Source organism: Maniola jurtina, chromosome 18 (genome assembly GCF_905333055.1).
Source record: "Maniola jurtina chromosome 18, ilManJurt1.1, whole genome shotgun sequence".
Lineage (NCBI taxonomy): Eukaryota > Metazoa > Arthropoda > Insecta > Lepidoptera > Nymphalidae > Maniola > Maniola jurtina.
The window spans coordinates 10,051,486-10,063,690 of record NC_060046.1 but is presented as its reverse complement, the minus strand read 5'-3'; the positions used below and the strand labels follow the sequence as shown (position 1 = coordinate 10,063,690).

Below are 12,205 nucleotides of genomic sequence, written 5' to 3'. Positions count from 1 at the left end.
TCCTGGGATCGTGCTCTATTAGAGATGGGAATTATTGCTACTATTAAATCAATTCCATTTGGTGAATTTATTATTTTTCTACACACACGCAACGCAGCAAACGATTGCTTGCACTTTACAAGTACGTATAATTCTATTATCATAAAACTGAGGTATTACATTAATATGACCAATTCTTAATCATTTATTTCTATTCTATATCTTATATTAATTGAAATGAAACACATAAAAACGTATAATGATTTTATTGCCAACAGTACAATATTCATTATTATTTTGAAAGTGATGTTCAATTTTAACAAATTGTTAAGTCTTGTAAATAGTGTTTTGCCACTTCAAGGTTGATGAATAATTTTAAATACATATCAATAATTGCAGAATCGGCAGGATTCTGTTTGTTTTCGAAATTTTCATATGTATTTCAAATTATAGTACCTAGTCTAGTAAAATTAAAATATACTTATAATAAGGGCCTAACTTCCAATCGCCAAGTAAGCTTTAACTAACAAAGACTTTAGAAAGATTTCTCACAAGACCCGGACAAGTGGGAGTTGAATTTGCGTGGAGAGTTCCGTACGATGAATATCGGTTTGTACGCACAATATCGCAGTAACATAATATTAATTTCAACTTAATCGGTACTGTAGATTCGAAGCAATCAAGCTGTAACAGACGAACGGACAGACAGACACACACAAAAGTTCCGTTTTTTCATTTGGACGTACGAAACCCTAAAAAAAGTCAAAACTATAAAATTACTCAGCTATAGATTTTTGGCGATTGAAAAAAAGCCCTAGAACCAAAATTCTACATCCAAGTCCTTATCATAGGAAGCATAGACTCACAATATAATAATTATGGTTGACAAAAAATCAATGGTTATTTGAAGTATGTATAACCATAACAATTATTTTAGATAATAATTTCGTACAATCTTATTATAGGTACTTGTATTTTGTAATTTTATCAATTACAATAGTTACAACATCACTTTTTTACACTATACTAAATACAAAAAAAGTTTTCACGATCATCATTCAAATTCACTGAATCCACAACATTATTCCTGACTAGCAATCTGATTGATCGCATTACAGAATATAAGATAGCACACGCTTATTTTATATATTCAAGTCTTGGCTATAGTAAGTCTAAACTAAAACTACTGCACTTTTCTGTGATACTCCGGCGTGGCATTGCCGTAGTCTTGCAAGTTGAACAGTGTGAACCTGTTGATGACCATGTATTTGAGGAAGTCTTGTATGTGAATGAGCAAGATCCGTGTAGGCCAACATTTGGACCATCTTGGTCAATACTAAAATGTTATTGACCGCGTCTTGTGCCTAAGCTTTTCAGCCACCTAACAAGTTTGAATGCTACTATATACTGTAACATTTAGAACAGAGGAACCTCTTGAGTCTGTTACGTCACTTCGCCTCTGCAACAATATGCCTTGAGCCTAAGATTTTCAAACTAACATAAGTTTACACATTAACTGTATTCACAACATAATAACTTGGAAACCCCATTTTTTTTTAACAAACAATAAAAATTAAGGCCATGTAAAAAACTAATCCACTCTATTACTAAAGTTGTCAAAACATTCACTTAAAACTACTGCACTTTTCTGTGATACTCCGGAGTGGCGTTGCCATAGTCTTGCAAGTTGAACAGTGTGGACCTGTTGGTGACCATGTATTTGAGGAAGTCTTGTATGTGAATGAGCACGTGTTGGAGGGACTTCTCATCCAATGCAGTGTAGGCCAACATTGGGCCCATCTTGGCGAAGAGTCGCAGCAAATGTATCGACCCATATATTTGGGACATTGGTGTGTCGGGGTAATCCTGGAAGTAAGATATAAGAGCTTTATTGTATACGGCCGTGGCTAGTTACCTCGCTTGGCGGCGGTAAGATGCCTGGTAGAAACCGATAAGAGGTATGTATGGGCAAGCAATGCTCTAAATGTTATATGAGGTGAAATACTAGCATAAGTGAGTAGAAACTGCCAACAAAACACTAGGCAGTTGTCCCACCGCCGACGAGGAAAGAAACTTACAGTCGATGTGTGATTCTGTCTCAATAAAAGAGATAATAAATATCTATAGTTGATCGTTTGACTACCTCGTTCGTCTAGTTAGCATGTTCGACTACAGATGACGAAATCTTAGGTTTCGACTCCCGGGTTGGGCCAAAAATAGTTATATTGTATTATATGTCAAAAAGGAAAATTTTATATCGTAGCTCAGTGAAACAAACTAACCTGCAATACTTCACTGTACTGTGGCCGTTCAAACTTGTACAGAAGTTGTGAGCCAAGCGTTGCATTGAAGTACTCTTTAATTCCCTCCGTGATATCCACCAGCACTGACTCCTTAGCTTGATTATGTAGTTTACTAGACTTCTTAAACGCTAAGTAGTTGTCAACAATCTGTGATACTGTCAGTTTAGCAGGCAGGATGGCTAGTTTTTGCTGTCTTGTGATTACATCCCAGTCGTCTACTAGCCAAACTTTCAGTTCTTCAGGTATTTTGATTTTGACTTCCACTTTTGCTAGGTACTGCTCTTCCGATTCGATTGATAGGTCTAGGCGGCCGCGTTTTTTTCTGTAATGAGTATTACAAAATATCAAAAAGTGCCTTTGAACTTGGATTTGAATCTTGGTCTTTTTAGGGTTTCGTGCCTCAAAGGAAAAAGGAACCCTTATAGGATCACTTCGTTGTCTGTCTGTCTGTTGAGTCTATCAATTCAAGGACATCAAATCCTTTAGGGGACTTCCCGTTGACCTTGAATCATGAAATTTGGCATGTAGCAATGTCTTATAGCACAAGTAAAGGCAAAAATCCGACAACCGTGAATTTGTTGTTAAAACCCCAAAAAAAATTAAAACTGGTTTAATTTCATGACCAAATAATATGTTTATTAAATCAATCCTAGATGGCGCTGTCCGTCATTAACTTGCAGTATTTTACAGCTGTTGGAGCGATAAATTTTTATTATACTGGTTCGAGATTTCTTGCACAATGGTACGACCTTTTGTGTGCGAGTCCCACTTGCACTTGACCGGTTTTTTAAGAAGTAAAGTTTTTAAGTAAAACTATAATACATATTTCATAACTCCAAAAGGTCACTAACTTAGGTTGATCGGACCCAGAGTCCACGGGAGTGTCTTTACTTTGTGTCTTTGTGGCTTTGGCTGCTGTTGGTCCAGTCTCACTTTCTTTACCTGAAATAGAGATAAAATAACTATGAAAAACCATCTTGCCTATTTGCCATCTTTAGAAGCACTCACAAGAGTAACACAAATCTATTAGTACCAGAATCATTCAAATTGGCCTATGCGCTTAATTGTTTAAATATAGCGTCTAGTTGGCGCCGTATCGTTTTTTCATAGTTTTAATATTTTTGGTAACATTGGCAAGATTGAGACAAATCTATTGGTGTACAAATCATTAAAATCAGTCCACGCGTGATTTACAAAGCGCCGGAAAGAAATAAACAAACAAGTTATATAGATATATGAATACATAACCACTTCTTTGCATTTCACAGTCAGGTAAAAAATGAAGACAGGTTCGTACGCTTGTGTGACACTCATGCAAATGGCAGCACAGATGAAATAGATATTACATATGCGCATGTTTATTCATCGTGTAAAATGACACATATGAACATGCTTCAAAACATTACCAGTCTAGAGAAGTTGTTGGTATAACTCATCACCGGTCAACTACTGAGCATAGGCTTCTTCTCAGAATAAGAAGGGTTTGGGTCATAGTCTGCCATACACTTTGAGAAAACACACATCATGGAGAAATCTCAGATATACAGGTTTTTTCAAGTTAAATCAAGTGGTATTTAATTGCTTGAAACGCACATAACTCTGAAAAGTTAGAGGTGCATGACCGGGATCGAACTCCCGACCTCCCCGATAGGAGGTGGACATATAGGTAGTCAGTTCACTTACCAGCTGGTGTAGATGCTCTGGATTCCTCCCTAGCAGGAGTGGAGCTTGCAGCAGCTTCAGACTTACGACCTTTTGCTGGCGCTGAAAAATAAAATAAAATTTTTCATTAATTTTACTCAATATAATGCTTGACAATTTATTTGTATACATAATATCCCATTTATAAGTTGCTTTGAACAGCTTACTGGCCAGTGTACTTAAACAAAATCAGCCATAACTCCACCACTAGTCTGGAAACTTCTTTCTATTCTATTCTACTAAGGTAGAATCTGCTTTCCGAACTGGTGGTGGCGGTATAAATAAGAGTTTCTTGCTGGCTCTTAAGCCAGCTCAAACTCTTATTTAAAAAACAAAATGATACAATGTTGTTAATATACAATTCATAATCAATGCAACTATTACACTGCCTTGTAGGCTGATGAATATTCCTATTCCTATTTCCTTGCAACCTTGTCTCATTTTTTGAGCACTATACTAATATTATAAACGCAAGTGTTTGCTAGCTTTTCATAGCCCAGGCATTTAACCAATTTTAATGGAATTTGATACAGAAGCTTTGCATCTGAGGTATGGACATACACTATTTTGACCAGAAATTACCCACAAGATTCTACAAACTTATAACCACATTGACAGATATAGGAATCATCTATTTGGTACAGAGATAGCTTGCATTCTGGAGATGGACTATAAAATACTTCTTATCCCAGAAAATCAGTTTCCCCAGGACTTGAAAAACCTAAATCTATGCAGATAAAGTTGTAGGTATAATCTAATAATAGATTTCAAAACTTCGAAACACAGGTAATAAGTAATGTAGTGCTAACTTTTTTTAGTTTTCACAGGTTGAGCAGAATGTGCCCTTTGCACCTCTTTCTGTCTCTGCACATTGGCCTCATTGTACTTCAGGACTCTACTTTCTGGCACCCACTCATCCCAACTGTAATGAAATTATACATGATCATTTGTAGAGCAGCAGGAAAAGGTACAAACACTCATTTGCTTCCACTATACATATTTATATATAGTTGGTTTAGATACTGCAAAAAGTTATTAATTGTAAAATTCATCAAGTACAATTTATCGTTGAATAACTTTAGCCCAAAATCAAATATGGTAATTTTTACTGACTAAAAATATTTGATGAATTTTGGGTCACATCGGTTGTCGTTTAAAGTGTAAATGAGTTGAAAACTTACTTCTTATTCCAACCAGCGTAATGTATTAAATAGCGAACATGTTTGTCTTTAGTTACAGAACTTTTTAGGCATTTAGCTTCGTAGATAAGAGGTCCATGGAAGCATAAAACTTTTTCACCTAAAAAAATTAAACAAAGCATGAAACATTACTATTCAATAAAATTATTATTCTATAAACGGTTAATTTTATCTCAACAAACCTTCCGCAAATTTTAGTTTTGGAGCCATATTTAATAAAAATTAATAAAAATTTTGTTTTCAATTGTTTATTTACGTCAACGCCATTTGCAAAATGCAATTATACATAGATAATAGAGATTTATAACACACAGACGAATGACGTTATGCACCACAGACGAACAGTTCTTAAGGTCTGGGCTAGTGATGTTCTGAAACCGATATCAAAATCGATAAAATATCGATTCAAAAGAAATAACTAGGTACACTTATTTTCTAGATTCTGTTCTAGACGCTTTCGGTCACCAATCACCATCTCCAAAAATGCATGAACAAAAAATATATAGTTAGATAACTTTCAAATCTCAATTTTATAATATTCGACGCAGTCCTATTACGTCAAAAGCACAAGTTCAGATTTCGTCATCATAGCATGCATTCTATTTTTCTAGCCGTTCTCCAGTGCCGCGACAACAACTGAACGCGCTTCGCGTGGTTTTTGTTTGCGTTCAGTTAATTTGTAATCGAAATGTCGCAGCAAGGCCCAGCTTTCGACGTGAACGCGATGACCCTAACCCGATGGGTCCTGGCACAGCAGAGGACGGCTCCAACGGCTACTGGGGACTTAACCCAGCTCCTAAATTCCATACAAACAGCAGTCAAGGCGATACAATCGGCCGTACGGAAAGCCGGCATCGCTAAACTGTAACTAGTTTGTGTAATTTTTTACTTTTATCAATAAAGTGGTTAGGTTAGTTGGTCTCTCGAAAAATTGCTGTAAATTGCGCAGTAGATGGTTTATTGATTTATTCGGTGGTACGAAGAGAGGCGCAACGGCAGAAGTGTCTTTTTGCCGCGCGATTGGTTCCTCAGTCGATCTTTTATTTACCGCGTAGGTAGTTTGAAAGAACAGCACCTTAAGCCTTGCGCATAGAATAGAGGCCTTGCGCAGACATCCTTTAGCACAAAACTTTTTACCGGAAACCAACTGTATCAAGTACTTATCTACTTATTAGATGCCTACCTACTACCTACCTACTTGTTTGATCTTTAGATTTTCGATATAAATTATAAATTTGGCAAGTATAATAGAAGAATATCTATTTAAAGCTATTATGAATTTAATTAAAGTTAATTAAGTAGGTAGGTAGATACCTACTTAGTGCAGAGATAGGCTGTAGATAGTTAAAACCATTTGTTAATTATTCATTCCAAAGTCAATTATAATATACTAGCTGATGCCCGCAGCTTCGCCCGCGTGGATTGGTCAGATCCCCTGCAGCATCAGGATTGAGGAGTTGGAATCCAAATTTTTTATGAAACAATGTCGCAAAGTTCCTCTATCGATTAAAGAAGAAATGACGCAAATCGGTTCAGAAATCTCGGAGATTTCGGTGTACATAGGTAGAAAAACACAACTCCCTTTTTGAAAGTCGGTTAAAAAAGTAGCCTATGTTACTCCCTGGTCAATTCTCTACTTGTCTGTGAAAATCCCGTCTAAATCGGTTCAGCCGTTCGAAGATTAGCCTTTTCAAACAGACAGACAGACAGACAAAAATTTTAAAAACGTGTGATTCAGTTATAGCATCGTTCAAATAACCATGTGACCTTAATATGCGGTAGTTATTTCGATATTACAGACAGACACTCCAATTTTATTTATTAAGATTAGTATAGATTTGACGAAATGCTATCAATATTATAAACCCAAACAAACTGGTAATCTTACCAGTTAGTAGTATAAGTACCTACGTACTTTACTAGTAGTTCTAGGTTCCTGTACCTAGGTACATGAAACATCTATCGCTGGCGCTGCTATCAGTTACTTTAGACTAGGTAGGTACCTACCAACGTATGGGAATCGAATCCCGAGACATAAATTATCAAACCACCACACAAATGAAAAGGCGCGTGCTCGTCATACCTAACAGGTCTAAATGGCAATCGGGGTGGGGACTCCCCGTACACCCGCACAGCCCCCGCGCTAACTCGGTGAGGGATCGCGGGTGGCGTGCGGAACGTTACCCCGCCTCATACCCCGATTGCCATCTCGACCTTCGCGTACTATACCTGCGTACATGGCAGTAGGTTTAAGGACCAAATTACCTACTAGTTAGTGGAAAATACGCAGGTAGTTTTTGTTTTCAAACGTAAATAATTATTTTAATTATGTAGGTACTAATTACTTCGTTTCCAGTCATGGCATCTCAGGCGACACGAACGTGCAGGGCGAGGAAGTCAAGAAGCTGGACGTGCTCTCCAACGACCTGTTCATCAACATGCTCAAGTCCTCCTTCACCGCCTGCCTGCTGGTGTCGGAAGAGAACTCCTCTGTTATACAGGTGAACTGGTTCTACCGTCAACTGTCTACCTATAGGTGTATAACAATATAAAGGATGCAGTGCAGAATGTATCTACCATCGATGGTAGGTACATACCTACCTACACCTAAGTACTTACCTACTTTTTTCTTCTAGTAAAACAGTTAATAAATGTTCCACAGTTAGTAGGTAACTTGAAAAAGCGTTGAAAGCCTTATAGTAGCTCCTATTCGATCCCGGGCACGCACCTCTAACTTATTGGAATTAGGTACGTGCGTTTAAGGAAAACGTCGTAAGCAAACCTGCATACTTGAGAGTCCTTCACAATGTCCTCAGAGGTGTAGGAAGTCTGCTAATCCGCACTTAGCCAGCGTGGTAACTGGTAGACTATGGTTAGTCTTCTCATTCTGAGAGGAGACCCGTCGAGGCAGTCGATGGGTTGATGATGATGATGATGATGATGATGAAAGTCGTTTATTAATTTATGAATACGAAAGAGTTCATTGATACTACTTATCACTCTTTGAACCGCGCCCCCGACAAAGTTATTCATTATCAAGTCAAGTGAATAACAACTTTAAATTCGTAGGTAATGTATGTAGTTAATAAAGATAAAATTTTACCAGATAGGACTAAATCAGTGTTTATTCCACTTAAGTACTGATTGTTCGGTATCTTAAAAGCATACAAGGTTACGAACTCGAATATCTATATAACGACATGCAACATTCAATAGATAACTTCCTAGTCACTGTAATATTTATAGTCGAACACACGCCACCCAATTAGTATACAGTCTACCTAATTTAAAATCAAGTCAGACCAGTTTTTTTAATAATAAAGAAAAGTTAGGACAGCTTTTCTGACGTAGCAAATATTATGTACCACTACAAAATATTATTATAACTAGCACACCTATTGAATGGATTTTCAGAAAATCCTTTTTAGTGGGGTCTACGTAAAACGCAAGGTACACCGGCAGGGTCGAGGCGCAGCGTCTTCCTCGTCACAACGAAACTAAGCTTTATTTACTTTGTATTCTTATAACAGAAGCGGCGCGCGACAAACCCAGGCGCGTCTTGGTACTTACATAAAAGTTCAATAGGCGCGCCATATCGCAGCGCGTATCCTTAGTATTTTGTTTTCAACGTATATCAAATAACATAAAGCTGTGGGGTAGCTAGAAAAAAGACTCCGCTCCGTCAGTTTGTGTTGGCCCTTAAAGATGTACTTAATATGTATAAAATCTAATGTTTCTATGAATATTTCAAGTTTTGAAAACTACATAGTACTTATATTGCTCCTTACAGGTCGAGACAGAAAGACGCGGTAAATACGTAGTCTGCTTCGATCCTCTGGATGGTTCCTCAAACATCGACTGTCTGGTGTCCGTCGGCTCCATCTTCGCTATTTATAAGTGAGCATAATAATCTGTACCTACAATGTAATATTACTAATGCGCAACTGTTACTTCTTTCACGGATCTACTGCTAGTCAACCCGATGATTACGAAGTTTGACAGATAGGAGACGGTCGACTTTAAATAACTTTTATAGATACCTACAGGGAAAATGACCCTGGGTATTGGGTTAGCAACGTTGAACCAAGTCGAAAATTCGAATTTGATCATTAAACTCCGGAAAGCTCGTTGAGCTGTCGAGTTGTAATACTTACTAACTAAGTACATACTATCTGTTACTACTAAAACAAGTTTAACAAACTTAAATCGCTCTGTACATAATTTTTTTGAAATCAGAAAAATCAAAGTGTCTATAGATCTCAGCATAATACTCGAAAACAAAATATTTTCTGAGTTGAATCGTAGCCACTTTACGAGTATTATGCCAAGAAAACCTTGCTATTTATTAATGGAAAGGGGCCACGATCTCCTCAGTGATGCAGAGAGAGACGACCAGAAACTATCTAAACTACCTAACCTACTATTAGAAACTATCTCAGTAAAAAAAAAAAACCATTTCCTTTGACTCAGAAAAACAACTCCAGGGGAGCCAAACGAGTCTGATGCTCTACGTCCTGGCAACGAGCTGGTCACCGCAGGATATGCTCTGTACGGCTCGGCAACCATGCTGGTGCTGTGCCTCGGCCGCGGCAAGGGCGTCAACGGCTTCCTATACGACCCCTCCATCGGGGAGTTCATCCTCACAGACCCCAGCATGCGGATACCCGACAAGGGGAAAATCTACTCCATCAATGAGGGTAAGAAGGTCTTCAATTGGACGTATTTTGTACAAAACGTTCCTGATTATAATAATATGATATTAATATATGTAATCCAGGATATAATCAGGATTCCGGAAAAGCTGCACCAACTATTATAAGTTATTGTTATGATGGGCTGAATTTATGATATTTTTGCTGCAACAACGCATTTTAGCAAATAGCGAGAGAGTGGCAGCCAATCAGAGCTGACTGCGATCGTCTCCCTGTTACTATCGCGGTAGGGCTTCAGGATATTTACATATATGACGTTAATTTACCTAGTTTTCTAAAAACACTTTCATAAATACTTTCCAGGATACGCCGCAGAGTGGTCAGAAGGGTTAAAGAACTACATAGAGGAGAAGAAGCGGCCCAAGACCGGCAAAGCGTACGGCGCGAGATACGTGGGCTCCATGGTGGCTGATGTGCACCGCACCATCAAATACGGCGGCATCTTCATGTACCCCGCCACCACCTCCGCGCCTAAGGGGAAAGTAAGATACAAAATCAAAAATAATATTAAAACGAAGTCTATTTACCTTCCTTTGAGACTTTTTCTAAGTTTCTTGCCGCCTCTTTTCAGTAAAATCTACTTTAAAACCAGATGGTAAAGTTTTGACACAATATAAGGCTCATATATATTGATCTACATTAAAAAAAACACTGAATTTTTTGTTTTCGATGTTTAGTATATAGTTAGCTTACGCCCAGGGGACAGTCATAGGCTACCTTTTATCCCGGAAAATTAAAGAGTCCGCACGGGATTCTTAAAGTCTCATCCGTTTATCCGATTTATATGAATTTTTTTACAGAGGTAGTTTACGTCCCGGAAATTGACATAGGCAACTTTTTATCTCGGAAAAGCAAAGAGTTCCCACCACTATCCCACGGGATTTTAAAAAACCTAAATCCACGCGGACGAAGTCGTGGGCATCTAGTTAAACACAAATACTGAAATTAAAAAATACGCACTGAATTGAGAAAATCGGTTGAAAATTCTAACAAAAATTACCTTTTCAGCTGCGTCTATTATATGAATGCAATCCCATGGCGTTTATAGTAACGGAAGCGGGTGGCTTGGCCTCCAACGGCACCACACCCATCCTTGACATCAAGCCGACATCCATCCACGAGCGCGCGCCCTGCTACCTCGGCTCCAAGCTCGATGTTGAAGAGTTGCTGCGATTTCTCAACTGAATTGTAATATTTATGTTATATGGATAGTATAACTCGTGCCAATAAACTAAAAATGGTGGCGTTAATCTCTCCCTCTCACTCATACATATGTGTATAGTGTGCGAGAGAGACGGAATGATTAGTCACTTGGTTTCGATTTGTTTCTTTATTGGCACGAGTCATACTGCCGGGTCATTTCACGTAAAAATACAGCTGGGCGACACGAAGGTGGAGGGGTTGTTTATATTCATAATTTTCAGGAAGGTTTGAAAGTTTTTTTTGGAAAATCCTCAATTTAAAAAAAAAATGCACCCGTGCGGATGCCGGGGCGCGTCGGTAATAAAGAAATAAAAACTGCAAAAATATCATAAATCTCGTATACAGCTCAGGAATGGAACCCGCATTTTTCACGCGTATAGATGCCCCCACCAACATATCCTCACTTCACGCCACCAGATAGATCGATAAATCGCCTACTGCGCAGGTACAATGTCGCGGTGTTTTTACGTTGAACTGTACTGATATTTCTTTAATCCTGTTTTTGTGCCAACTTATATGTAGGGAGTAGGGACCAAAAGGGAAGTTTTTAATATATGTAAGTCTTTCTATAAAAAATAGAGATCCATAATTAAAAACTCGCCCTAAATTATTTTGATAAGAGTATATTGAATATTTTGATGGAAGATCCTTTAAAATTAATAAACAATTAAAATGTTCTGTTGTTAAGCTGAGTCTAAATAAAACATTTAATTTTAAAAATAATGTATGTATTTTTTTTTATTTCTTATAATACAACAAATACTTTATATTTAATTATGACATTCTTAAATTATACACTTATATAGAAGTAATCATATTAATTAAGGTACATAAATAATAATAATAGTCATTATTTTCTAGACGAAGCCCGCGTAGATTTAAGTATTTTAAGAATCCCGGGTGATTGTTTTTTCACAATAATAGTGTATAATAGTCTAAGTCCGTCCCCGGTATGCAAGCTATCATTTCGTCAAAATCGGTTGAACGGATGGGCTGTGAAAACACAGACAGACACACTTTCACATTTACAATCTAAGTAGGGATATAGTTTCACAATAAAAATTTCTCGTAACAACCAAGTTCAAAATCTAAAACCCGACTACTTTTA

General features: G+C 37.6%; 2 protein-coding genes across 2 annotated transcripts; one reads left to right on the top strand and one right to left on the bottom strand.

Annotated features, from left to right (window-relative positions):
• Nucleotides 1–1,563: 1,563 nt before the first annotated feature.
• Nucleotides 1,564–5,488, bottom strand: LOC123874344 (mortality factor 4-like protein 1). The gene is made up of 7 exons (XM_045919616.1): nt 5,365–5,488; nt 5,165–5,282; nt 4,793–4,905; nt 3,966–4,046; nt 3,134–3,224; nt 2,262–2,604; nt 1,564–1,845 (listed from the first exon to the last, which is right to left on the bottom strand). The coding sequence occupies exons 1-7, from the start codon at nt 5,390–5,392 to the stop codon at nt 1,615–1,617; spliced, it is 1,005 nt and encodes a 334-aa protein (XP_045775572.1). The 5' UTR covers nt 5,393–5,488; the 3' UTR covers nt 1,564–1,614.
• A 287-nt stretch (nt 5,489–5,775) lies between these two features.
• Nucleotides 5,776–11,820, top strand: LOC123874223 (fructose-1,6-bisphosphatase 1). Its single transcript, XM_045919461.1, has 6 exons — nt 5,776–6,046; nt 7,539–7,683; nt 8,973–9,079; nt 9,653–9,879; nt 10,198–10,376; nt 10,903–11,820. The coding sequence occupies exons 1-6, from the start codon at nt 5,871–5,873 to the stop codon at nt 11,077–11,079; spliced, it is 1,011 nt and encodes a 336-aa protein (XP_045775417.1). The 5' UTR covers nt 5,776–5,870; the 3' UTR covers nt 11,080–11,820.
• The last annotated feature ends 385 nt before the right edge of the window (nt 11,821–12,205 follow it).

Excerpts from the sequence above, each read along its gene's own strand:
- LOC123874223 (XM_045919461.1), top strand. The coding sequence starts at position 5,871 with ATGTCGCAGCAAGGCCCAGCTTTCGACGTGAACGCGATGACCCTAACC. Across the intron at positions 6,047-7,538 it reads AAAGCCGGCATCGCTAAACT|TCATGGCATCTCAGGCGACA; the intron begins GTAACTAGTTTG and ends CTTCGTTTCCAG. Across the intron at positions 7,684-8,972 it reads AGAACTCCTCTGTTATACAG|GTCGAGACAGAAAGACGCGG; the intron begins GTGAACTGGTTC and ends TGCTCCTTACAG.
- LOC123874344 (XM_045919616.1), bottom strand. The coding sequence starts at position 5,392 with ATGGCTCCAAAACTAAAATTTGCGGAAG. Across the intron at positions 5,283-5,364 it reads AAAACTAAAATTTGCGGAAG|GTGAAAAAGTTTTATGCTTC; the intron begins GTTTGTTGAGAT and ends TAATTTTTTTAG. Across the intron at positions 4,047-4,792 it reads ACCTGTGAAAACTAAAAAAA|CGCCAGCAAAAGGTCGTAAG; the intron begins GTTAGCACTACA and ends TTTATTTTTCAG.